A 26858-nucleotide genomic window follows, 5' to 3' on the forward strand; every position below is an offset into this window, starting at 1 on the left:
TTTCAGAAACTCATATTATGATGAGTATATTTTACTCATGATTTAAGTTGCAATTTCTGAATTTTAATTATTACCAAATGATTCAGGAAAGGACACTTGATTTCTCAATTTGAAGTTATATAGCTTTAGTGTAATGCAAGGCCAAAATGTTAAAGGTGACGTTGTTATTATACTTTAGCGTTATTGTTGTACAACAATTAGATTGTTTACTTAAAGGTCCTGTTTACCAAATTAAACAGGTCAGGTCTTTTGGAGACCCCTAGTCTACATATGAACATCCAGTCGGTTGGAGAGGTTCCAGAGCCCTGGATGGAATGATTCGGGATCCTTCTGTGATTCATAGATGGCGAGCCTCCCATAGATCCTAGAAACTGGATTGATTCTTCGTCATTAACTCCAGTTGGTGGTAGGGCCAACCTGGTTGGCAGGATTGCTACACACCCAAAAGAGTTAAACCGTAACTCTAATCACCCTGTCACACAACAGGGATACATTGTCAAAGAAACGCTATACATGGACTGATTAGAGGAACATTCAGAAGGAACACAAACAAAACAGTACCAGTACTAAGGAAAACAAGACTCATTATTTTAAGGGCGCCATTTTATTTTCTTTATTATTTTTCATATCATTGTTTCTATAAATGTTGTAACTTTTTGCTGTACTTTACTCACTAAAAGAGTTACTTTTGCAATTCACTTCGGGGTTGGTGTTGTTCATTGTTGGCTGTTCAGGTCTATGATAATTGAGCTCTTTCCGAACCTAGCCATTCAGTGTATTCACTATAAGTGGGTTACACTTTCAAAATAAAATAAATATTGAAGGAATATAAAAATGCATGTCATGTATTGCACCTTAAACTCGTAAATTGCCCTTCTTTAGGTAACTGCCACTTTTGCAAGGCAAGGGAGGTGATGAAGGTGGAGACATTTACATCACAAAACATGTCAGTGGTACGAAGTCATGACCATGTGCTCTCATATTTGGAAAGAAAGTTGTATTGATTCTTCACAAGAGTTGAGGTCAGAGAAAAATGTAGAGGAATGCTCACTCCTGTGCTGAAACCACATACTGTGTCTTATATGGAACTTTTTTTATGGCAAGCATGAGGGAGAACAATATGCATCAAAGGTGTATTGACACTGTGGTGGGTGCACTAACTAACTTATTAACTAACTAACTTATTTTCCTGTTATATTGTATATTTCTCATATTGTTTGATGTTTTACAGTAATAACCAACCACAAACAAAATGTATCTCAGTCACTTACTGTCAGTATGTGGGTGTGTGTTTGCACATATGTGGAAATCTGTGTGTGTGTGTGTAGAGGGGGTGTGTGTGTGGGTGACAGGGGGTGGGGTTCTATAGCAGAGCATGTTTCAAAAATGTTGACTTTTGGGCTCAGCACAGTCAGACATGGGTCTTCCTGGGATTCAGATGTGGACATGGACACTGTTTGTCTTTCTGAGCTGGATGTTTGTGGGTCAAGTGGTGGCGGAACCGTAAGTTTACCTTCACAGCCTGAAAAACATTTAACATTATGTAATATGTTTTTGATGCAGACCAGATTATTGCCATTTGCTGCTTTTTTCCCAGCATGAGTTTCAGTAAGGTATCTAGTAGGTTGTGTAACAAATAACCGTTATGAAGTTATGAATTATGTAGCTGCTGTGCTGCTGAAAGCTTCATCAGCTCACTGTCTACAACTCTCTCTCTCTCTCTCTCTCTCTCTCTCTCTCTCTCTCTCTCTCTCTCTCTCTCTCTCTCTCTCTCTCTCTCTCTCTCTCTTTTTCTTTCTCCCATAAAACTACCACGATACTCGTCACAGTAACATTAAGAATTATTGCAGACACTAGTTGCTGTGATGTTTCTATATTTATAGACCAAACTGAGCTGACTGACAGCAGCAAATGTTGAAGTCTGATGTGTAAAAGTGCACTGCTGTTGCAGTAACACACAGTATGAACACAGATCTGAAGATTTGCAAACTTTAGACAAACCTATCTAAAGAAATCACCTGTGGGTGTCATTCTGCTCCAATTTACAGCGCTTTAGTCTGTGGTGAGAGAGGAGCAAAGCCACAATAAAATAAATGAATATAAATAAGTCAATAAGTCATCACTCAGTTTCCAAAATGAAGATGATATTTGCAAGTTTTGAAGTTGTACTGTAAATGTCAAGTTGGAGGCAGATTTGATTGCTGTATGGTTTAGTGGAAACATGTTGATGTTGTCAGTGTTTCTATCATTCATCAAATCACTCTGAAAGTGATCCAACAATTGTTCACTACTGTCTTTGGCTTAATAGTTGTGGTGTGGACTCCACCATCCACTGGAGTTACAACCATTTTTAAAACTATATACTTATAGTTATAGTTATAATTATAGTTCTTGATGTGGATGGGCCTTTACTGTTACTGTTGTCTTAAGTCTCTTGTGTTGGCTCAAGCACTTATGAAATGAGACAAGCTCTTTTGAAATTATGTTATTATAAATTTCTACCTCAGTAACATGCTCATTGTTCTCTTTTGTGAGCATTAGCGTTGTCACTTTTGTCAAAACTCAAGTTCGAACGAATATCAAATGTCATGCAATTCATTTGAATATATTTGAATACTACTCTCTCCAAATGTTTTATTTCTTTCATCTCCTTTACTAGTTTTTCTAATTTGTGCCAATAATGAAGACTAAATATTAAGTTTGTTTTCATTGACAGAGGGGCTTTGCAAACTTCTCAAAGTGCAATGTATTACAGTAATAAACACAATGACATGGTTCTGAACCCGTACATGAAAAAAGTAAAAAAAATACTTGTTCCCTGCTCTTTTATGAGATGTATCTATTTAAATTGTAGTCATTCATAGGACTGACTTCTGATGTAAAATGAATGTCTACTAAACAAGGAACTGTATCAGATAGCATCATATCCAATCGAATTGTACCTAATCGTTCCATATTAAAATGTATCACCCCTGAATTGTATCGCACCCCATGTATCTAGATCATAGACTGTAGATCTAGATGCATATCGGCTCGTCTGCACACCCCTAATATCTACTGTATGTGTGTATGTTTCTGTGGCTGTAGACAGTACATGGTAACCTTTCCTGCGGTTCTTGAAGCTGGAGCTGAGACCAAATTCTGTGTGAGTCTCTTGCGGCCCAGCGAGAGTCTTGTCATGACCGTCACTCTGATGTCCAAAGAGACGAACACAACCCTCTTCAAGGAGACATCCAGCACAGACTTTCATACCTGCACGCAGTTTCAGGTCACGTCCTAAAACGGGCTTTGATTCATTTGATTTCATTTTCTTTATTTGACAAAAGAATGTTTGTATCCTAAATGTTCGTCTAATATTTTTACCATTGATATTTAGACTTGAGTTACATAAAAAATGTTTATCTCCAGATTTTTATATTTTTAGCAGATTAAGCAAAAAACAATGTAATGATCCTTTTTTCACAGGCTCCTTTAGTGCAGAACAATGTGGTGCAGGAATTGGAGGTGGAGGTACAAGGCGACACATTTCACTCAAAAGAATTGAAGAAAGTCATGATCAAAGTCTACAAACCAATGACATTCGTCCAAACAGATAAACCAATCTACCTCCCTGGACAAACAGGTAACTTTGAACAGATGATGTAATATGCATCATAGTACAATTCTTTATCAAGTAAAGCTTCTGCATTCTTGTTAGCATGTGTTGTCTTTCCTGACTGCAGTACCACATCCATAGTGTGTTTGTATATATTCTCTCAGCCTTTAGCGTAGTGCATGCTGGTTTTAGTTTCAAACCCTCTTTGAAACTGGAATAATATAAGAAACAGTAAGAACTGAACTGTTAAACAGATAAGACAGGTGCAGTGCAACAGTAAACTGAAGACCTCTTAGTACATCTTAGTACATCTTAGTACATCACATTGATTTTGACAAATAGTGTTCCAAGTTAATAGATGCAAGACAGACTAGCACAGATAATGAAAAGCTATTAGTGACTTTTGCCTCACTCTAATTGTGTTTCATTTGAAACTTTGATAATTAGACAATGTCTGGCTGGATAAAAGAAACACATTTCAGCAGCCTGTTACGATGTTTGACACTATTGTCCATGAGTTGTAAAACATCCATGTAATATTTTTCCATTTCTCTCAGTACATTTCAGAGTCATTTCATTGGACACCAAGTTTAAACCTGTCAGTCAGCTGGTGAGTGTTTAAACTGTCATCTGTTCACGATGATGTTTAAAAAACAGTTTAAGTACTTCTGAATGATAATGGTGCAGGTTTTAATTTGTACCCCAAACTATTAATCACATGATAGTGCTGTTTAGCCTGGGGTATATGTTTAATCACTATGTATAAATAACTCAGTGTTAGGGCTGCTGTTGATCCTCTGGGTTAATAGTACAACCAGAGCCCCCCTTAGGTAAATCTGAATGTGTCAAAAGTCTTCAAATATGACACTCAAATTTCAAATGTTGCAACATTTATCAGCAGGGAAACATTGTGAGAGAATAATGAAACAAAATGAAACTGTGTTAACATGAAAAGACTTCACAGTGTGAGATATAAGGAAGTCAATTTTATTTTTCAATGATGAATAAAAGCAAGAAATAAGGTTGCAATCTACATTGGGTGTCTCGCTGGCTGCAACTGTACTTGGAGCAAAACACAGAAATGGCTGCTCATCATTTAACAGAACAGTAAAATCATGCAAACAAGAATGTTGCAGGTCATTATTTACAGCAACTGGATTGTGGCACATCCTTGTACTACAATGGGTAACCTTTTTGTTGTGTCTGATGTCAATGAAAACACACATTGATTTTTTATTTTAATTGATGAAGCTGTCTTCAGGGTTATTACATTATTTAGGTTGCTGTTAAAACAACCAAAACAACCCACACTTTAACTCATTTTCTGCTCTCTTTTTACAGTACGACACTATTGAACTTGAGGTAAGACGGTGGTAAACAAGAAAATACCCACAACCTAATGCTTTTTTATTCATGCTTATTCATGTTTTTATTGTTGTGAAACTGTATATGTAGAGGAGTAGTTCAGTTAGCCAGTGGTGATTTTTATTCCAGTATTTTTTTCTATACTGATGTGCCATTATGTACCGCTATAAACCTCCATTGTACAGTGAGTACTACTCTCCATACTGACCTTAAAGCTACAGTACGGCTTGAAAGTTTGTGAACCCGTAACAGTTTTCTCTATTTCTGCATAATATGACCTAAAACGCGATTCGATTTTTACATTGGATGGATTTTTAAGTCCTAAAACTAGGACTTAAAAATCCATCCAATTGATGTCATGACTTTGACTAACCATGCTTTGGTAGAACAAATTGTGTTTTTTGTCATTACGTTTTTTCATGATGCACTTTTTATTAAGCATAAGGTCATGGATGTATATCTTGACATTTTCTTGTAGAATTTTCCTGGTACAAGTCAGAACTCAAATCTCCATTAATGTTAGCAAGTCATCCTGGTCCAGACACAGCAAAGCAGGCACAAACCTTGATACTACCGCCACCATGTTTCACTGATGAGATGAGGTTCTTATGTTTGAATATTATATTTGCTTATTGCCAAAGAAAATACTTCTCATTCAAGCCAAAGATTAGATTTTGGTCTCATCCATCCACAGCACATTTTTCCAGCCACCTTCAGGCTTATCCATGTGGTCTTGAGCAAACCACAGACGGTAGAAATGTTCTTTTTGGAAAGTAATGGCTTTCTCTTTGCAACCCTTTTACACACACCATACACACCAATGATCTCCTGATGTTGTACTCATCAACATTGACTGTAGCCATTGCAGTAAAGGCCTTTCCTAGGTGTTAGCCTGGAGTCCCCCTTGTGACCTCCCAGTCTATTTCATGACTATTATATACATAATCCTAGAGGTTCACTTACCTTTGCCGCATACAGATTAATTAATAATTTCCCTCAATAAATAAACAAGCGTAACATTTTGGACTCATTTGTTTAACTGATGTCTCTTTATCTAGTTTTAGGACTTGGATGGTAATCTGATCTCATTTTAGGTCATATTTATGCAGAAATGGATCAAGTTCTAAAAGGGTTCACAAACTTTCAAGCAGCACTTTATTCCCTCTGAATGCCACTAAACTAGAAACGAGGGCCGAAATCCACAATCTTTGTTCTGTGCAAATATATGCATTCCAAAGGTCAGCTGATGGTAATATCATGCTTCAGCAAACTCAGTTAGCTAAATCAAGTCAATATGTTCCAAAGTTACAGACTGTTAAGTACACAATTCCCTCTTTTTGTTTCTACACAAAGTTGCTGAGCTGTGGTGGAGGGATACATTCTAGTAGTTGTCAGAACAGATTTTTCATTTACATGAAGCACATACTATGCTACCATATAATGCTGCTGACATTCTTCTACTGAGTCTTGGTGCAATTATGTTCATTTTGCCAGCTGTTGCCAGCAACCCTATCCCTTCAGGATACCACAAAGGAAATCTCTAGAACACAAAACAGATGCAAATCCTAATCCATGTCCACCACTGAGGCAGGAGGATGTTGAGGTGGCTTGGAGAATAACAAGAACAGCTGGTGACTGACCTTAAACACTCAGAGTTGGAGCAGGTTGTTATCAAAAGTGTAGTGTTCAAAAATTACAGATTACAAAAATATTCCCGACATCTAATCTGCAAAGAAAATGATCACTTCTGGAGCACCCTGATGGCCGAGTGGTTAGAGCAAGTCATGTAATCGCAGAGTCCCTGGTTTGAATCTAGCCAAGGACCTATCCTGCAGGTCATTCCCCTCTCTATCCCTGTTTCCTCTCAGACTCTCTGCCAGTTACTATATAAATAAAGGTAAAAAAGCCTAAAAACATATATTTTAAAGAAATTAATCCCTTCTAAGTTCCTCTTCCATGGTTCAATGAGGAACTTCAGTCTGTGGACACCAAAAAGAGGACATTTCATTTGATAGATTCACTTCACAAAATATCCACTCAATTCAGCTAACTGATGTTGCTGAAGCTTTGGAATGTATGTTTACAGGGAATGGGGGTTGTGGATTTTGACCCTCTTCTTCTCATTTCATATGCTGTAGTTGCATATTGTTGACCACAGCTTTACGGTCACTATGGAGAGTAGGAACTGTTAAATCGACTAAGACCCATTTTTACACATTTCATGGCACATTGGTTTTGTATCAAGACAAACTTGAAAAAACCTGAACCTGGTGTTGGTGGATGTTCACTGCACATGAATTTAGTCATTTTGAGTGAGCCACCACTGTTGCCCAGCTCCAACATTTGGTAAATACATGTTCTTCCCAATTATTTGTTTAACAGGATGCTAGAGGCAACCGGATTGGACAATGGCTTAACACCACAGCCAATGGTAAAATATTGCAACTGTCTTACTCCTTGAACTCAGAGGCCACTGAAGGAACCTATAAATTAATTGTGTGGATTGATGGACAAAAAAACAATCACCATTTCAAGGTGGAGAAATATGGTGAGTTGTATTCCTTTTTTCATTTCACTGTTTGTAATGAATAAAAAATAATATCTATATTTTGTTCTCAGTTTTGCCAAAATTTGAGGTAAAAGTTCAAGTGGCAGATGAGATAAGCTATGGAGATGAAGAAATCAAAGTTGACGTCTGTGCAAAGTAAGTGGTGGGGCTTTCTCACAGATGCATTTGCCTCATGACCTATGATGATATGAAATTAAATCTGTATTGTTGATTTGGTGAACCTTTTTTGACAATGTGGTGATTTTGTTAAAACTTTCCATCTAATCAGATATACTTATGGACAGCCTGTGCCAGGCAGCATTGAATTTGAGCTGTGCCGACCTCTGGGTGGTCATTATAGAATTGATTCGTTTGATGGACATGGACAGAGAGACCCTGACATGTCTATGCCGTGCTATAGGGAGATAAAGAAGGTACAGTTGATTTAACTACATTAAACACAAAATGTAATAAAATAAACAAAACACATGATATAAATATGCAACACACATTTAACACAAACCAAGAGGTTTTGTGCCTAGCTCTAAGTGGTTACATGGTTGTGAGGTAAATCTATTCAATTTATGTTGTAGCTTGTTCGTGGCTGGTGAAGCCAAAGGTCTTTTATCGATCCAAGAGGAATCCTGAAACTTTAGTGATCCCCTGACAGGTGATCCCCCTGACAATGACATTTTAGCTTCAGTTAGATACCAAACTAAGCAATAATAACTTTTGCAGATTGTCATGATGGCATTTATTTCAACTGATAAATAAAGTGGAGCACTGAACCTCTTCAATGACCTGTTCCTTGATGGCAATCTGAATTGGACTTTTGGGCTTAATTCTGAAATCAACATATGTGTCTTTTAGTTTGGGTTGCATACAGTTTAATAGTAATAGGTCCACATTGAGTGAATACAGTTGCAAAGACATTCTGAAGTTTACAGATGCCTCAGTGGTTTGCTCAGAGCTTTGTCATGCCTATGAGCAGACTCACAGCGACAATTGTGCTCATGTGTTTTAATATTATATTTTTATTTTTGTTCTATCTAGACAGAAAAGAATGGCTGTGCAACATTTAGGATCCCAATGTTCACTTTTACTAAAAATGCCATAAGGTTCCTGCAGGATAAACTGTTTCTCAAAACCAGCATGGAAGAGGAGGGGACAGGTAAGTTTGAGTTATTTTTCAAAATAATTAAATCATTGTTGTTTTAAGATATTTTAACACTATGACACACACGCTGTAGTAACATAGATGCTTTTCTTGTAGGTATTTCACACTCACAAGGGAAAACAATAGTGCTATCTTACACCGTTGGAAAGTTGTCTTTTATTGACACACCCAAGATTTATAACAAAGGGGCAATTGTGGAGGGAAAAGTAAGTGTGATTCTGTACACAGTATAACTGAAGCCATGTGCATTTCCAATACTACATCTTTTTTTATCTCCATCAGGTTAAAGCAGTTTATTTCAATGATACACCTATTCCTGACAAGCTGGTCTACTTGTTTCTGGGTGAAAGAAGGCCAGCACGAGGCCGACAGAACCTTACTACTGACAGCAATGGTATCGCCACTTTCTCAATAAACACAACTAATCACAACGACAACATTCAACTAACAGTAAGTCAAATATTCTGGTATTTTAATAACATAGTCAGACATGATGACAGTAAAATATGCAGATGCAAAAGCTACACTAATAAACTGTCATGCATAATATGTCTCTTAATTTGGAGTGATTTTAACATCCAATCAACCCGAATCAATGCATCAACCCCTTTCTAATGGGCAAAGTTGAGACATTTGTTTGGTAACATCCAATATAAGAGATGGTTGACACAATAAAACAGCCCTTGTCCTGTGTAAAAGTAGATTCTGAAGTTCAGCTGAAGCTAAAATGGAACTTCAATAGTTGAGTTAGTTGACCGACAACTCTTGCCATGAAATATGGGAATGTGAGTATTGTCTTTATTTGACTGACTCAACACCTTAAATCTGGTTTCATTTATACAAAATAGGTCAAACTCAGATTTGTCTCAGCTGGCCTTTACAATCTGTATAACATATGATACCCAGAAGGAAAATTCCAAAAAAACGCATTCACACAGAGGAAGAGGACACGAGATGCTGTGAGAGGAAGAAGCAGTTAATTGCACATGATGCGTGAATAGTGATGAACAAAGATGGATTCAAAACTGTATCATTATCCTGAAAAACAGACACCACGCATTTATGGTGGTGATGAGCAGACTGGATACACAATTAGGGCTTCCTACACGCACCCAGTTGAACCAAAGTGAGCAAGATTCAATCTGATAGAAGCTTCATAGATACAATGGTGAAAATGAAAGATAGAGACTGGGTAGCCACAGGACAGACAGACTTTACTTTTACTTTTTTTAGTATTGCTACTGGTAGTAGGACTACAAATGGGTTTTGCATAGCTGATGACTAAACGGTCCATTTCATAACATAACTCATAAACTAGAAAAAAGCCCTTTATGACTTCACAAGTCAAGAATGATCTCCAGCAGTGTTGGGCAGTAAAAAATTACATTAAAATGATTAATTTGTGTCTGTAAATGACATAAACATTCATGCAAATTATTTTGTTGTCTTTGTGTGAGCAGCAAATACTGTCAACTGTGATAAATACAACATCTAATTTATAAAAGGGTCTGATATGGCAGCACAGAAATATGAAACTTATCAGAAACAAAACACAGATACCCACAGAGAGGTGTCTATGCCAGCGTTGCATGCATGCACTAACTACACAAATCAGATTTCAGAGCAGGACATGGTGGTAGAGAACAAGATCTGAAGAAGTTCTTCAAAAAGTATGTCGTAAAGGAGATGTTACCTATTTCCAAAGTTGACTCATTTTGACACATTATAGAGAAAATACCCACAAAGAGTGAAAGACGTTTGCTGGCTACCTAAAGAGAGAATATGTGGTGATAGAATCTAACTTGAAGGCCACACTCAGAGAGGTAGACTTCCTTTCCACCACAACTGACATCTGGGCAAAAACAGTTCAACTTTTGAGCACTTAGGTCTCTGTAACATGTAAAAGAATCAGATGCATGCAGACATTTGATGTTATTGGTGCAGAGCTGTAACAAATTCATTCATCGTATGGACTGCTTGGCAAAGTTTTGGACACTGTGACAGACAATGCATTTGCTTGTGTACTGGACAGCAAAGGCGCACTTCATGCAGCTGCCAGTTGTCTGAAATTCAAATTCTGATGGCTGAGAGATGACGGTAAAAGATTATGTCTAGAGATAGAATATCCTCAACTGGCCAAGTCAAGCCCCTGATCTCAATCCGACTGAGCTGCATTTCCCTTGCTGAACACCAGACTAAAGGCAGAGACCCCACTACAAGCAATAACTAAAATTGGCTGCAGTGAAGGCGTGGGAGAGCATCACCAAGAAAAACACAAAGATACTTCAGCCAGTCATGCACTGGAAAGGAATGTTTGAAAAATATTAGATATGATGCTTTTGTTTGATTTTATGACTGAATGTTTCTTGTATGTGACACATTTTCTTGGACACCAAAGACAAACCAGATCAACATATTTTGACAGTTTAATGAAAAATAGAGACTGTCATAACCATGAGCAATCCACGACACGTTCAGCTTAAACTTTGGAACCATTGTACCTTATTTTAAAGAATGTACTGAGATTACATCTACAGATACAATACAAGCTAAATGTTTTCATTTCTATTTAAAAGTTTTGTCTATTTAGGAACGTCATTACTTGCCCTTTGCCTGGGACACACTTATGCCTATCAATAAAGTCAGAGTTCTGGTTAGAGTTCTTACCACATGTGAAAGCTTGACAGACCTGTTCAGACATGTGAAAGCTTGACAGACCTGTTCAGTGGATGGAATTAACAGAACATCATCAAAAGTCTCTTTGTGATCTTTCTACCACTGACAGTAATCCTTTAATCCTTAAATAATGATAATTAGCCATAACTGTTATATATTTCATTATTTGTGTTGTTGGCTTTTTAATAGCACTTCTTTTCTACAATTCAGGCTAGCGTGACATTATTGCCGGAGCGAACATACCGGAATCTACACCATGGGACTGCAGATCACACACTATCTATGGTCAAGCCATCTTCTCCTCATTCTAAAACAGTCAGCTCTCTAGAGGTGAAGAAGAAGTTGAAACCACTTCCCTGTGATGGAAAAGCAACCATATATATCCAATATGCTATAGCAGGAGAGACCGAGGGCTTTGTGGATGTGATGTGGTTGGTGAGTACTGGGTTTAAAGAGCATTTACACTTTGAGATGAATCACAACATTTAGGCAACCTACCATTAAGCATTTACCTGTTCTCAAAAAGAAAATTAAAAATATTTCCTTGGGGCAATAATAACAGTTAATGTTTTTCAAATAGACCCAATAGTTGTGTTTATGTCACTTCATGGTAAAAGTATCAAACACATTTACAAATACGAAAAAACAGAGAAAAGGTCAAATGCTGCCTTTTAAAGTGATAAATCAGATTCATCTCTGGTGGTGCAACAGCACAAATTATTTTTGGATCAACTATGTACTGTTCTAATGTTAGTAATATGTTAGTATGCCCACATTTGTCTTTTTTATTATTAATATTTATTACCATGGAAATAGTTGTTTTTACCAGTGTTAGTATTATGTACGTATGTATGTATGTATTTTTGTGCGTGTGTATGTGTATCCATATACACACACACACACACATACACACACACACACACACACACACACACACACACACACACACACACACACACACACACACACACACACATATATATATATAATGATAATACTTTAGCTCCACTACCTTTACCATAAAATGAATATTTGTACAGCATGTTTTTGTTTTGTTTGTTTTAAAATGACCCTTACAAGATTTCTTTTATTTTTTATCAATAAAATATGAAATAATAATCAGACCTCTGAAAATATAGATTGTAAAAATATGATACCAATCATGTCTCCACTGTGGGTTGACTTTTTTGTTGCCAACTTCTACTAATGTGGCAAACTTAAAAGTCACACTATTTAAAGACACAGTGACATCTAGTGGATTTTTTTTAGCATAACATACCTAAACTCAGTGGTAGAGATGATTTAATCAGGTTGAGTTACAATATAGTGACCCAAAATGTGCTCTACCAAACAGTTAAGCAGAACATTAAACTATAGGGGCAGACACACATCATGTTTGAAGCTAAGATTTGAGGATTGACTGATGGGGTCAAGTCAAGGTGAGTCCCCCTGTACTGCAGAGAGTATTATTTTATTATGCAGGTTATTCAGGTTTCAGTACAGACGTACAGCTAGGATTAAATTCACCCTCACATGCAGCTCCCTCTGGAAAGTTTACAGTTCATGTTTCTTTTCATTTCCACCAGATATTATCCAGAGGAGCCATTATCGGACAACAATTTCATAAGGTCGCAGTGCTTAAGGAACCCGGTAGGTGAAGAGATTTGTAGACACATTCTCACTTACAAAATAGTGTTTAGTAGGATTTGTGTTGCCTTGGTTGATGTGTTTGATCATAACATTTGATTTTCTTTTTCAGTGACTGCAGGCGAGTTGTCCTTTCAGTTGGAAGTGACTCCAGATATGGCACCAATGGTCCAGATTGTTGCTTATACTGTCCTCCCCAGTGAGATTGTGATCGCCCACAGTGAAGACTTCTCCACAGAGAAATGCTTCAGTAACAAGGTCAGTGTGAAAAGAAGATGATGAACCTGAACTTTTCAGATTTACATATACATTATATGTATGTGTAGTTTAATATTTTGGCTTCTAGTTTCACAGGGGTTTGATTAATCTGTGCAACAAGTAAGTACAGTGTCAGACTGGGACAATATTTCAGGCCAGGCATTTGACTTTATTCCAGACCACATGTGGCCACACAAAAACAACAATAAGAGACAGTAACTTAAAACAACACAGTATCCACAAAAACAAGAAAATGCAATACATATAACAAATGTGAAGATCATAAAAAAGGTGAAATTACTTCACTACCATAGGCTTTCTTAAATAAGTAAGCTACGTTAACTTATGTTACAATGTCTGTTTCTGTTCCTTTTTTCTGACCTTCAATTTTTTGCAGTTTGAACATAAACACATGGCTGCAGATTTAAGACAGCAGAGCTGTAATATCCTTGGTTTCTGTCCATCAACTCTAACCCTAACCCTTGTTTGTTATATTTTCGCTGGTCAAGTTGACTTTTCAAGTCAGGCCAGAACGACTATCATAATGGAAATATGTACTGTGATATCTGTCATCTAGGCTCGGACCTTGTCACTCCCGACAAGGAAAAACCAAACTCAGCACTGCAGAGTTGGGAGTGACAATAATAATTTCCCCTGGCATGCCTCATTTCATAGCTTTCTTTTGTCAGATGAGAAGCAAATGGAACTATATCTTAAGAAACACAATCATGAAAATCATGAGCTACGTGGGTTGTCAGCTAAATCTGCTACGGATTAAATCTAATCATGTTTTAAGATAACTTCAATGCATTTCCATTCACCACTGAGATCCATCACCCCTCTAGACAGACAAATTGACCAGCTCCTGGACAGAAATCTGTGGGTGAACAATCAGTTCATCTTCCTAAACGTTTCTTTTATGTACATATTGTCATACCTACTTGTATTAGACAATTTGCTGGAGGAATATACAGTAAGTTTACACCTTTTTAAGATCTGTATCTCTTTTATATTTGTTTCAGGTGTCAGTAGAGTTTTCTCCATCCTCAGCTGTCCCAGGAGAGGAAACCACCTTGCAGTTAATGGCCCAGCCAGACTCTCTATGTGGTGTGAGTGCTGTGGACCAGAGCGTCCTCATCAAGGAGCCGGGGAAGACTCTGAATGTAGACCAGGTCAAGATCAACCACAGCCAATACATTAGATGACTTTATTTATTTAATGTGTTCTGTCTTACATTTGTTTTGTCTTACATTTTGGATTTGTGACAAACAGCAACTACTAAAGCTAAAACAATGGCCACTAGATACTCCAAATGACTCCTATTCAAAAATATTAACTTCTCTCTAGAAGAATTTAGGTGAGAAGTACACTGCTTGACATTGAGGTGAGAGAACGTTTAGTGTTTTTCATGTGAAAATGTAAATATCCAACTCTTCAGTGTTTCTCTTCTAGGCTTTTACACAATGAGTTTATAGTAAAACAATCATTACCATTAAAAAGTATGAAGAGAGAGTGTTAGGTAAATTGTTTTCTTAGCTACGCCATGTGGTTGTTAGCTTTGCTAGTAGCAAAAAATCTGGGGCACGCAGGTGGTTGAGTGGTTAGAGCGCATGCCATATACACAGCCGACCCTGGTTCGAATCCTGATCGGAGGTCCTTTGCTGCATGTCACACCCCATGTTTCCTGTCGGGCAACTGATAAATAAAGGCAGCTATGCCAACAAAATCTTAAAAAAAAAAAATCCCAGTTAGGGATGCTTGTAACATTCTCTTTGTGGTTGGTTGTCTCATATGGGTGGTATACATATGGTGTGATATATGTAGTTTGTTCTTTCTTCTAAGATAGCAAAAGCTTTGTCAGGGAGACAAACAAGAGCCAGACTCCTCTAGATGTGATGCTCAGAGCAGTCAGAGAGGTGAAAATGCACAATATTGTAATATAAGGGGGGAAATTTAGGAATGTGACCCCATTCTCCCCTACTAAGTCAATCATTTTTCACCATTACGGCCATTATGGCGTCAATTGCAAAATTCATGCCCCTCTAAGAGGTGTGCTGGTAGTCATTTTGATTTATAGGCTTCTCAGTATTTCACTCAATTTAATGTTACGTGATTACAATAGGTTGGCACAATTGAGCTAATGTAGCTAACGTTAACCCAAGTGTGCAGTTCTTGGTGTTCAACTTGAAAAGAAAAGACAGCACTGACCATAAGCTGCAGTTCTTTTTTTCCCCTCATTTTTTCTCCTTTATTTGTAAGTACATGGCATAGAGGCCTACAGGAAATAGAGAGAGACAGAGGAATATCATGCAGCAAAGATCCCTTGCCTCAGTCAAACTAGGGATGCTGTGATTATGAAGCATGTGCTGTAACCACTCGACTACGAAACACCTCCAGTTTTAGGCTTCAAACTGACTCCAATGTGAACCAATGGGTGATGTCACACCTTTTCTATGTCCATCTTTATATAGAGTCTATGGTTTGTAATCATAACGTTGCAGGTCTGTATCCTGGGACTGGTAGGGAGAATGTATTTTTAAGGAATGCTTTCCATTTCTTATTTCCTGATAAGATGTTCCAAAGCATGACACTGAGTGGAACTGGCCAGGATTAGTAAATTTAAACCAAGACGCTCATAATGTTCTGAAGTGAACTTGTTAGGTTTCTTATGTAAGTCACAAACACAGTGCAACAAAATGTTCAGGGATTTTTTGTGCTAAGTAAGACATCAGTACGTGGATGGTTCATAGAGATGCTTTCCAAACTGATTCATTGTTATAAAAGAGTTCCCTATAGTTCTCAAGTTGACTTTTATATCTTTCTTTCTTTTCAGATATTTAATTTGTTGCCTGTTAAAAAAGCATCTGGTATTCCAAATGATATTGAAGATCCTGTAGGGTGTATAAATGTGAGACAACGAAGATATATTTTGCCACTCCCTGGATATGGCGATGATGACGATTCTTACTCCGTTTTTGAGGTAACCCTTGTGTACTAAATTAATTGCTGACATCTGCTGTGAAAAAGCAAAAATACTAAGTAACAAACAGCACAATACATATGATAATGTAGATGTTGCTTTGAAGTGACATTTTTAAATGTTGATGGTTTGTGTAGAAATTGGGCCTGAAGATGGCAACAAATCTGTTTATCAGGATGCCATCATGTGTGAACTTCAAGGGAACACCATATCACAAGACCATCCTTCATGGTGAGACTTCTTCCTTTAGCTTTATCAATTAACGCATGCTGAATGCAATCAAATTGACCTTTGATTCTGATTGAATATTGTCCTCTGTCTTCAGTTACTTATTATGATACAGAAATGGCGCGTGTGCAATTTTCTCCTGCGGACATGGATCATGGAGCTGCTCCACCAATAGAGACAGCCCGCAGTTTCTTCCCTGAGACTTGGATCTGGGACCTGGTGGAAATTGGGTGAGTTAGATCACAAGACACTTTACGTGATGTTATTTGTCATCTCACACACACATAACCAAAACTCCATAGTTCTTTTTTCATGTGATAAAAAAGCTGAAAAAAGGCAACAAATTTTTTTGTATTGGCAATCAGTAATAATGAAGTTGCATTTCTTGTCTCTCCTTTTCTGTTTCTCATACACACTCAAAAGTTTCTGCCCTTCTACACTGATTATGCATGGTCAATGAACGTCTCTTTGTTTCATTGTTTTGTTGAGTATTTTCAGCTGGATTAATATGTATAATATGTATATGTTCATTGTAGTCATCATGTTTTGGGAAGCCAATCAGCCTCATGAAGTCTCTTAACAAGCCCCAGTAATGAATTGAAGGCAACCATCTCAGAGGCAAGAAAAAGAGCAACTAAAACTATCTGAAGAGATACAAGAGATAAGAGATGAGCGCTCAGTTGTATCTGAGCAACTCAGAAGTTCGCCATCAAGGACTAAAATACAGTAATAACTCTGAAATTCCTATCTCCAGTCCATTGATGCAGTAACGCCACTACAGCAAACATTGTGAGGAGTCAGCAGTGGCACACAGTTCTGGGCATCATTTGAAACTCTCAAGAGGAAATGCAGATTGTGATTTAAAAAATATAATAAATATAATATAATATAATATAAAAATATCTTGACAGCTCTGATAGAGCTCCAAACTATTTCACTGTGTAAAACTGGAATCTGTTATTTCATACTTTCTAACAGGACTGTGTGCAGTGCATTCAGATTGCAGGATTTCCACCTTTAGAGCAATAGGCAAAGTTTTTCTGTTTTAGTCTGTGAATGGAACAAATCTTGAAAATATTTGTGCCATTCACAGTTTTCATGTATGATGGCCAATGTCCCTTACAGACACATGCACACACTTGGACACTCGCACACATGCACATGGTATGCACACATACTGACTTGCTCTCATTTTTCTGTTTTTATTTTTTATATTGTTGCTATTTTATATATTTTACACATATGAAATATTAGAAATAATTGCACCACTTGTACAAGTGATGTGCAATTATTTCCAAATCCAACTTGCACCACATGTACAAGCAAACCTCATGGAAAAAAGAGGTTTAGGACAGGAAGGCATAACTGTTCTTGCCAGAGGCCCATTGACCAATCTGAGATAGTGAAAATATGTTTCTCTAACTCACGTAATGTGTGTGTGTGTGTGTGTGTGTGTGTGTCTTGTTCCAGAGAGTCTGGAACAAAAGATGTGTCCTTAACTGTCCCAGACACCATCACCACCTGGGAGACGGAAGCTTTCTGTCTGTCCCCTCATGGTTTTGGCTTGGCTCCTCGTAAAGAGCTCACTGTCTTCCAGCCCTTCTTCCTCGAGCTCACCTTGCCCTACTCCATCATCCGGGGGGAACACTTTGAACTGAAGGCAACTGTCTTCAACTACCTGTCCAACTGCATCATGGTAATGAATGCTTTCACACTCACAATACTAACACGTCAAAATCTGAGACACAACAAAATACATTTGCACTGCATGCTTGCACAGATTAGAGACACAGGCCTCACATACAGCTCATTAAGTTATGTTAATACAGTAACATGTTAGCAAACAACTGTCTAATTACACATACTACAGAAACAAAGCAGCATTAATATGCCCTTTCAGTCCAGTTTGTGTCCACCTTATGAATGTAAGTATTCAGTCGTCTGTCTTCTTCAGGATCTCTGTTGCTAGGTTTGTCAGAGTATATTTTTATTTTGCATGGTAAGTTTAGTGAGAAGACTGAGACTCATCTATACAGTCAAAAGCAGGTGCACCAAACAGATGTAATCTGCAACCCCTCCATTATAGTTCATTTATTTTGTGGTGTTTAGTTAATAATACCAATATGATGTAATATTTTTGTAACTTGATTGGTTTAAAAGTGAGATTACGTGTCTTGAACAGGTCAGTGTGACACCAACACCCTCTTTAGATTACACCCTCACCCCTCTCTCTGATGACCAGTACACTTCCTGTTTGTGTGCCAATGAACGCAAGACCCTCAGCTGGAGCCTGGCACCCTCAGTCTTAGGTAAGTGTCACACCTGTTTCCTGTGTAGAGATTTTCTAAATACAATCAGATTGTTAGAAATATTATATATTTACAATTATGTTTCTGATTTCCCACATGTGGTAATCAATTAGAATAATTTGACAAAAACTGATATAAGTTGTTGAAATTGAAAGATGTCTTTAAAAAAACTATTTTTCATGCAAATAAACATTAACAAACATTATTATTAAAATGTATTAATTAGAGTAAAATAAATTATAAAGAAGAAGAAAAGGGATTTGCTTTTCATCCCCTTCACATTTTATACTTTCAAACTGTGTCACAGTGGAGAGGGATCCACCTCTAATAAAACACTCCTAGTTATATGTAGATCATTGATCTTTATACATTGGTTTATGATCATTATTAGGAGTCATGAATGTGACAGTGAGCGCTGAAGCTGTGACATCCGACACATCATGTAACAATGAGATTGTAACCGTGCCAGAGAGAGGTCGCATCGATGTGGTCACACGGTCTCTCATAGTAAAGGTGGGCACTTTTAATACAAGATGACAGAAAAACTGTGTATACTCTACTTCTGATGATAAAATAAATAATCAACTTTGACAGAGCACATGTGTTACTTACATGATCTTCCATCTCTTTCCTTCTCAGGCTGAAGGAACTGAGATGACAAAGACTCACAACTGGCTGCTCTGCCCAAATGGTCAGTATGGTTTAGAACAGGAATTTCCAAGTTTTTATATCGAGGATGCAGAACTGCTGCCCTGTCAGAGTGTGCATGTGGCAGGCATGGAAAACATGCTCCACAAATTCCTCCTCTTTGAGACCCTCTGCTAAATGTATCTCATATATGATATTTAATTGTTTATTTTTTAAATATATTGTGGATATAATAACATTTTAACACCAGGACCAAGAGCAAGCCCAAAACGTACATTTGAAATTGAATATTTAAAACAAATCCAGGAATTTTTGGGTTTGGAAATTGTAGATATTTAACGAAGTAATAAATCTAAATGACATATATAATAAGACAGTTGCTTCTGCTTGTCTGTCTCACATTTGAGGGATTGTTTTCTGCACCGTCACTCATACTTGTGTTGTTGTGTTTTTTGCTATAAACAGATGATGCTTTGACAGAAGAAGTAGAGCTACAACTCCCTGAGAACATGATTGATGGGTCTGCCCGGGCTTCACTATCAGTCCTAGGTAAACAGATTCCTTGTGATCAGTAACGTGCAGTGAGGTCCATGGCTGCTTAGGCAGGATCAGCCAGAGTTTAAATCGCATACAGAAATATATATTATGTAGAATTCAATATTAAAACCACTACAAAGTCAGTCAAATGCCTAAAATGTCTAAAATGTAGCTCAGCGGATTATAGCACGCACACAATTACTGCCAATGAATTTTCTGAGACATACATTCACCTGCATTTCTACAGGATTTACAGCATAGGAGCACCCAAAGACAAGAGTACAACAAGAAATCACCTGTAGCTCAACAACACAGGACTTACAGCTCCGGCACACTCTATAAGACCAACATTATAAACACTGCTCGCTCTTTATCACACACCATTAAACCTCTAAGCAAAAATCAGTCTGAAAAGCCTAAAATAGCTATTGTATGATATTATTCATATAAGTGCACAACATAGGAAAACAAAAGTTTTGGTGTCAGTGCACCAAGTGGGGGGGACACTTACTTTATTTGTAGATTTGTGGATTTTTCGTGCTTCAGCAAAGGATTGGATTGGATTAAATCCTTTAGTTCAGGGGTTGGGTTCCCAGTTAATGTTACGTTTTTCCCCCTCAAAAGACAAGGTTGAAAATATTTTCAGATGAAAAATATCCATCTTCACTAGCTGAAATCACTGCACAGAGGTTACAACAGCATTGCGAGACCTTGGGTGGGGGTTCGGGAAGCCAACCCACTGTAGAGGCAGAGCAGCGTTGTGCCTCAAATTACCCCTTTTCCACCAAGCTGGAGCTGGTGCTGGTTTGGAGCCAGAGCCTGACTAAGCACTGGTTCTTTGCTTTTCCACCGTCAAAGCTCCAGCCCTGAGCCTCAGAATGGGTGCCAGAGCGAGCACCAACTCTTTGCTGGTCTAAAGCAAGAACCGATTATGTCAGCGGGCTGGGTACGTTATACAGTGACGTAATCACGTGGCTCCTTGCTGGTGGAAAAGCAGCAGGTTCGTAAGTGCACGGGTTAGCACCTTAGCACCAACTGAGCACTGGCTCTAGCACTAGCTCCGAACCAGCACGGGCTCCAGCTCAATGATGCCCATTGAAGACAGCATGAGAAAAGACTACACATGCGTGTACCTCCTAAACTGTTGCGTTCATTTCACTTGCAGCAGACAGGCAGAGGTTGAGTCTGCCTCAGCCTCATGTATTAACATACGCCAGCTTTGAAAACAAGCTCTCCTGAGTAGTGGCATTCCTTATATTGTTGAAACAACACATTTCATGTTTTAATTTTTTATTTTTACAACAATAAATCAGCAACCAAAACAAAATTTAAAAAAATATTAAAATATTAATAAATATATGTATAATTTTTATTTCTTTTTCCTCATTAGCCTAGGTGAGGAACTGCTTACCCTGCCTCACCTGACTGCACACCACTGCTTGTGATATATATTCACTATCACATAATAAAACAATGCCGGCAGGATAACTGTCACTTCATGCTGAAACACTGACATTGAAAGCATTTTCCCGTTTTTGATAATAAACTTAATCATGACACTTTTTAACCATGGCACTTTCATACAATATGCAAAGTGTATACAGTAAACAGTATAAAGTAACTATGAAAGCTTAGGAGTCAAACAGATGCTTGTGCAACAACCACTTACTACAATGTGTGTATGTTTACATTACTGCTGGCTATTTCCAAACCATATACTGTAGGTTGATTCATTAAATTCCAGGCAGCCAATTGTTCAACATCAGTGGGCATATAACAGTGGGTACATGTGTCTCCCAAATCAATGCAGAAGTTAAAGATGAGGCTAGTTTAATTTCTTAAGAGGTCAGTGTTTCTGTGCAGGTGACATCCTGGGTCGGGCCTTGAAGAACCTGGATGGACTGCTGAAGATGCCGTATGGATGTGGGGAGCAGAACATGGCTCTCCTGGCCCCCAACATCTACATCCTCCAGTACCTGAGAAACACAAATCAGATGACCCCAGCCATCAAGGAAAAAGCTACCAATTTCCTGACGAGTGGTGAGTTGGTATTGAACACCCTATTATTCCATGTGAATTATGTGAGAGGGATTCAGATCATTCACATTACAGGTATATTACAGGAGTATGTTTACTATGCCTGTAACTACCCTATGTACTGAGGTTATATCATATTTTCACTGAGGTTAGCTCATATGTGTTAAAATGTTTCACTATTAACTACAGCTATCACTAAAATGTATTGAGTAAAGTGGAGTTATAACAATATTTCCCTCTTAAATGCAATAAATGAGTAAAAGTATAATGAAAATATGGACAAGAACCTAAAATCTGAAATTTGTGTAATCAAAATTACCGGCTGTTAATTTGGGGCCTTGCAGGAAACCACAGAATGCCTGGAGTAACATACATTAAAGTGCTCAGCACCAGATCAATAGTGTGCTAAGCTGGTTATGAATATGGATGTTGAAGGAAGGAAACAGCAGAGTAAGTGAGGTGTGAGAAGCCTTGAAACAGGCTGCATGAGTGCTTCAGGACTGAGGCTTTCTGAGCTGATGCAATTCATGCATCTCAACCTCAAAGTAATGGAGGCCTCTCAAAACTAGTAAAAACGGTCTATTTCACCAAACTTTTGAGATAATAATCATAATCATGATTTGGTAATGCTGTGATTATAATACAGGCTACCAGAGGCAGTTGAACTACAAGCATCATGATGGCGCTTACAGCACATTTGGAGGTGGAACACCGAACACTTGGTAAGAAAATGACTGAATCACAGTGATGTCTGTCTGTAGACACCTGAAAAACAGATTTCAACGCTGGACTGCAGTGCTAATTAACTGGTATAATCAGTGTATCAGAGTGACAGGTGACACATTAACAAAGATTAGGCACATCTCTTTTTTGTAAATGTCTGACCCTGTTTAACTTATCTACAGGTTGACTGCTTTTGTACTGAGATCTTTCGCCAAAGCACAGTCTTTCATCTACATCGACCCAGCAAAGATTGAGCAGTCAAAGACTTGGCTGGAGAGAAAACAACGTCCCAATGGCTGTTTCCAAAAGTCAGGAACACTCTTTCACAACAGAATGAAGGTAGGTCATCTGTATGAAAATGAGGGCACTATATTTCTCATCACTATGTTAGAGATACAGTCTTGTGTTTGATGTCTCTATGATGCTTCGTCTCTACAGGGTGGTGTATCTGATGAAGTTACTCTCAGTGCTTACATCACTGCTGCGTTCTTGGAGATGAATATTTCAGCTGCTGTAAGTACTGTGGATGACAAGTAACTATCTCTTTTTTCAAGATAAACAGAGATAAACAAAATGCATACATGTAGCAAAAGAAGAATACAACAGCAGAGACACGTTTCAAGTTTTGGCAGTGGTGCCCCAGCTTCATCGTCAAGCAAACACAGTTGGTGTGTTCCTGGGTAGAATGTCAGTGGGGGATGATGTTCTTGTTCCTGCATCAGGGACTTGTTTTATTGTTGGAATGTATTGTTTTATAACCTACAGTACAGTTTGTTTGTTACACCCTTTTTTTTGCATATTTGTCTTACATCTATACTGTAAATATCAGTGCAGTGTTCCAACACTTTGCCTCCTTAACCTCATCTTATTAGACTGCAAGTGCTGTTTTTCTTTTCTTGTCTATGATTTTTGAATGCCTGATTTCGACCAGTCATCTCCTCTATTTGTGTTGAATTACAGTCAAAAGTTTGGACACACTGAAAAGTGTGTCCAAACTTTAACTGGTCCTATATTTCTACACAAATAGATTATATTAAAATAATGAGTAATAAAACAATTCTGTTGCTTTTTAGAATCTATTGAAATTGAGTGAGTGGATCAAAATATGTATATCACATTTTTTATCTGTTACAGCATCCTGTGGTGAGCAAGAGCTTGTCTTGCCTCAAAGAGTCCACCAGTGACCTCAACAACACCTACACTGCAGCTATTCTTGCATACGTCTTCACCATGGCTGGAGACATAGAGACCCGTGCTCAACTACTGGAGCACCTAGACAAGGTTGCATTACATGACGGTGAGTTATAATACTAAAAGAAATCATTACTGCGTCACTACTGTTGAGATAGCTCACCTCATGCCCATGTCTTTCTGTTTTTTTTTGGTGGATGCTTTTAGGGGGTTTCCTCCACTGGTCTCAGACAGCAACAGAAACGTCAGCCTCTCTGTCTGTGGAGATCAGCTCCTATGTGATGCTGGCCAAACTCAGTGCCTCCCCTACTGTTGAAGACCTGGGCTACACCAGCCGCATCGTTAGATGGCTGACAGGCCAGCAGAACAATTATGGAGGCTTCTCCTCTACACAGGTACATCCAGAGCAGCTGAGGTTAAAGCAGAGCTGCACTCCAGGCTGTCAATTTATTTTCAACAGTGTGTGTCTTAATTGTGGGGATTTTCCATGATGTGTAAGCATGCTCCAGTCATCTTGCTGTTAAAAAAGCTGATGCTAAACCAATCTCAAGTTGGAAACAACAGGCCTGCTTTGCTGCTACCTTTCATAAGTGAAGATCTAAAGCAGTAATCACACACCTTTGAAAGGGCAAAATCCCTGACCTCAGGTTTGGTGAGTACAAACAGTAATGTGTGTGTGTGTGTGTGTGTGTGTGTGTGTGTGTGTGTGTGTGTGTGTGTGTGTGTGTGTGTGTGTGTGTGTGTGTGTGTGTGTAGGACACAGTGGTAGCTCTTCAGGCTCTGGCTCTCTACTCCACTCTGGTGTTCAGTCTAGAGGGTTCAAGCACAGTGACAGTCCAGTCTCCCAGTGGCCAGATGACATTTGATGTTAACAATAGAAACAAACTGCTCTACCAGGAGAAGACACTGCAGGATGTGACAGGAAAGTACAGTCTGGAGGTTAAAGGAACTGCATGTGCTGCAATGCAGGTATGCTGTACACATAAATCCTTTTTACCAATACACTACAACTAGAGCTCTTAGGCTCCTGAATTAAAATGAATGAACATTAAAACATTCCTATTGCACTACTTGCCAGATTTCTCTTCATTATAACATCCCAACCCCTGCTGGTGTCACCACTCTCAGTGTCAAAGTCACACCAGAGGCTGACTGCCAATCACTGAGACCTAAACTAACTCTGAACCTTCAGTCCCTGTAAGTAATGTGCAGCAATTAGATCTAACCTATGGCCATTATAGAACACAGAAAATCCTGACATGTTGTTGGAGGTTATTCAAAACATGGAAAAGCGCAGCTGTACTATTTGTAACATCACATATTTCATGGTTCCCTTACAGATTTAGTGGAAAAGAGAGCATGACAAACATGGTGATCCTGGATATCAAAATGCTTTCTGGATTTGTCCCACATCCAGAGTCTTTGAAGCAGGTAGCTTCCTATAGTAATTTTAACCTGCAATATTTGTGTCATTTGCTGAAGTCATGGTAACACAGCTGAATATCATGCCTTCACAGCTCAAACGCGCTGTGCTGGTGGATCGTGTTGAAGTAAAGGAAGATCATGTTCTCATGTATTTAACAAAGGTGAAAGGAACTCACAGTGGTTAAATACAAGACAATGCTCTCCAGATTCATCACTGATTGTGTTTTTCTTCTAACAGTTAATAAAGAACACACCCATCAAACACAGCTTAGAGCTCACACAGGAGCTCGAAGTGCAGAACCTGAAGCCTGCCTTGGTTAAGATCTATGACTACTACCAACCAAGTAAATCACATACTCGGTTTTTCTATCTAACTGTACAATTATCACAACTACAAATTCAATTTTCAATGTTTTGTCTGACATACACTGGGATTTAACCCAACCCCTCAATGTCCTGAGCTTGAAGTTATTTTGTGTTTGGGAATTTTTGGAGCTTTCATTGTTTTATCTGTTTGAACTCTGTTATCTAATAATACTTTCTCCTCTCAGGTGACCAGGATGAGGTAGAATACATCTACCCTTGTGCTGCAGGTAACAATCTCTAACATAGTCAAGCTTATATAAGCAGCATCACAAAGTAAAACTCAAATATTGCTCAAGAACCCTGGCACCCTTGTTTATGGTACATTTTCTTATGATGTAACTATCTCAATTTTTAATACTTTTTAATTACATTTAGTTATTTCTCAGAAAGATGTAGGACATTTTTGAATCAGTCAATAAGATGTAAACAACACATAATGATTAATTAACTATAGTATTAAAGTGAATGTGTCAATTTAGTAACCAAATGAAGCCAAAGAAAGTTACTGAAACATGCCGATAGTGTGCACTTGAGTGAAGTAATCACAATTCTTCTCTGATTTGCAGCTTAACGAGTGAAGTGAAGTCACACATCTCAAGCCCCAGTCTCTTACTGATGAGACTAATGTATCAATACAGTTTAATAAAGATAAACTACATTTAATTTCCATATCTTGTGTGTTTGTGTGTTATAAAAATATCACGAATGTCTATTTTCTTAAGTGAAATGGGCCCAAAGCTTAAGAACACCCATGTTTATTCTGGCTGTCAGTGTTATAGTAACCTCCAAACGACCGAGCTAAAGTGCTACTAAGCCCTATTATTTAATTTATGCGCCATTATTCTGATAGACTTTAAGTGTTGTGTTGTTTCCTGACCTCAGCTCTTAGCTTATAGGCTTTTATTGGCTAGCTACACTGAGCTGATCAGGAGGTTTAATGTAACGTTAGCTCGGAGCTGTCGCTTCTACAACACAATGGCTACATTATCGCCATTAAACCAATGATAAGGTTGAACTTACTGTGGCTGTGAAATGTGGTGAAGTTTGTCAGCAGTTACCCAGCATCCTCAACACATGCTTCCAGTCACTTTATGAAACTACTGTCTGTACCATAGACTGTATATAAGAATCATAAACACATTTTGAAA

General features: G+C 38.1%; 1 protein-coding gene across 1 annotated transcript; it reads left to right on the plus strand.

Annotated features, from left to right (window-relative positions):
• The first annotated feature begins 1349 nt into the window (after positions 1–1349).
• LOC128360814 (alpha-2-macroglobulin-like) lies at positions 1350–26381 on the plus strand. Its single transcript, XM_053321330.1, has 36 exons — positions 1350–1503; positions 3088–3268; positions 3466–3622; positions 4153–4205; positions 4937–4957; positions 7343–7508; positions 7580–7664; positions 7798–7942; positions 8562–8679; positions 8782–8891; positions 8968–9135; positions 11572–11796; positions 12948–13011; positions 13121–13266; positions 14289–14438; positions 16100–16246; positions 16384–16495; positions 16572–16704; positions 17945–18170; positions 18657–18783; positions 19175–19296; positions 19423–19474; positions 19897–19980; positions 21832–22008; positions 22652–22727; positions 22911–23067; positions 23167–23241; positions 23863–24025; positions 24127–24314; positions 24676–24888; positions 24998–25116; positions 25260–25350; positions 25437–25505; positions 25583–25688; positions 25896–25937; positions 26277–26381. The coding sequence occupies exons 1-36, from the start codon at positions 1418–1420 to the stop codon at positions 26279–26281; spliced, it is 4359 nt and encodes a 1452-aa protein (XP_053177305.1). The 5' UTR covers positions 1350–1417; the 3' UTR covers positions 26282–26381.
• The last annotated feature ends 477 nt before the right edge of the window (positions 26382–26858 follow it).

This window comes from Scomber japonicus, chromosome 6, assembly GCF_027409825.1.
Source record: "Scomber japonicus isolate fScoJap1 chromosome 6, fScoJap1.pri, whole genome shotgun sequence".
In the NCBI taxonomy this organism is placed as follows: domain Eukaryota; kingdom Metazoa; phylum Chordata; class Actinopteri; order Scombriformes; family Scombridae; genus Scomber; species Scomber japonicus.

Coding starts and splice junctions, on each gene's coding strand:
- LOC128360814 (XM_053321330.1), top strand. CDS start 1,418: ATGGGTCTTCCTGGGATTCAGATGTGGACATGGACACTGTTTGTCTTT. Junction 3,623..4,152: donor CTACCTCCCTGGACAAACAG/GTAACTTTGAAC, acceptor CATTTCTCTCAG/TACATTTCAGAGTCATTTCA. Junction 8,892..8,967: donor GGGCAATTGTGGAGGGAAAA/GTAAGTGTGATT, acceptor TATCTCCATCAG/GTTAAAGCAGTTTATTTCAA.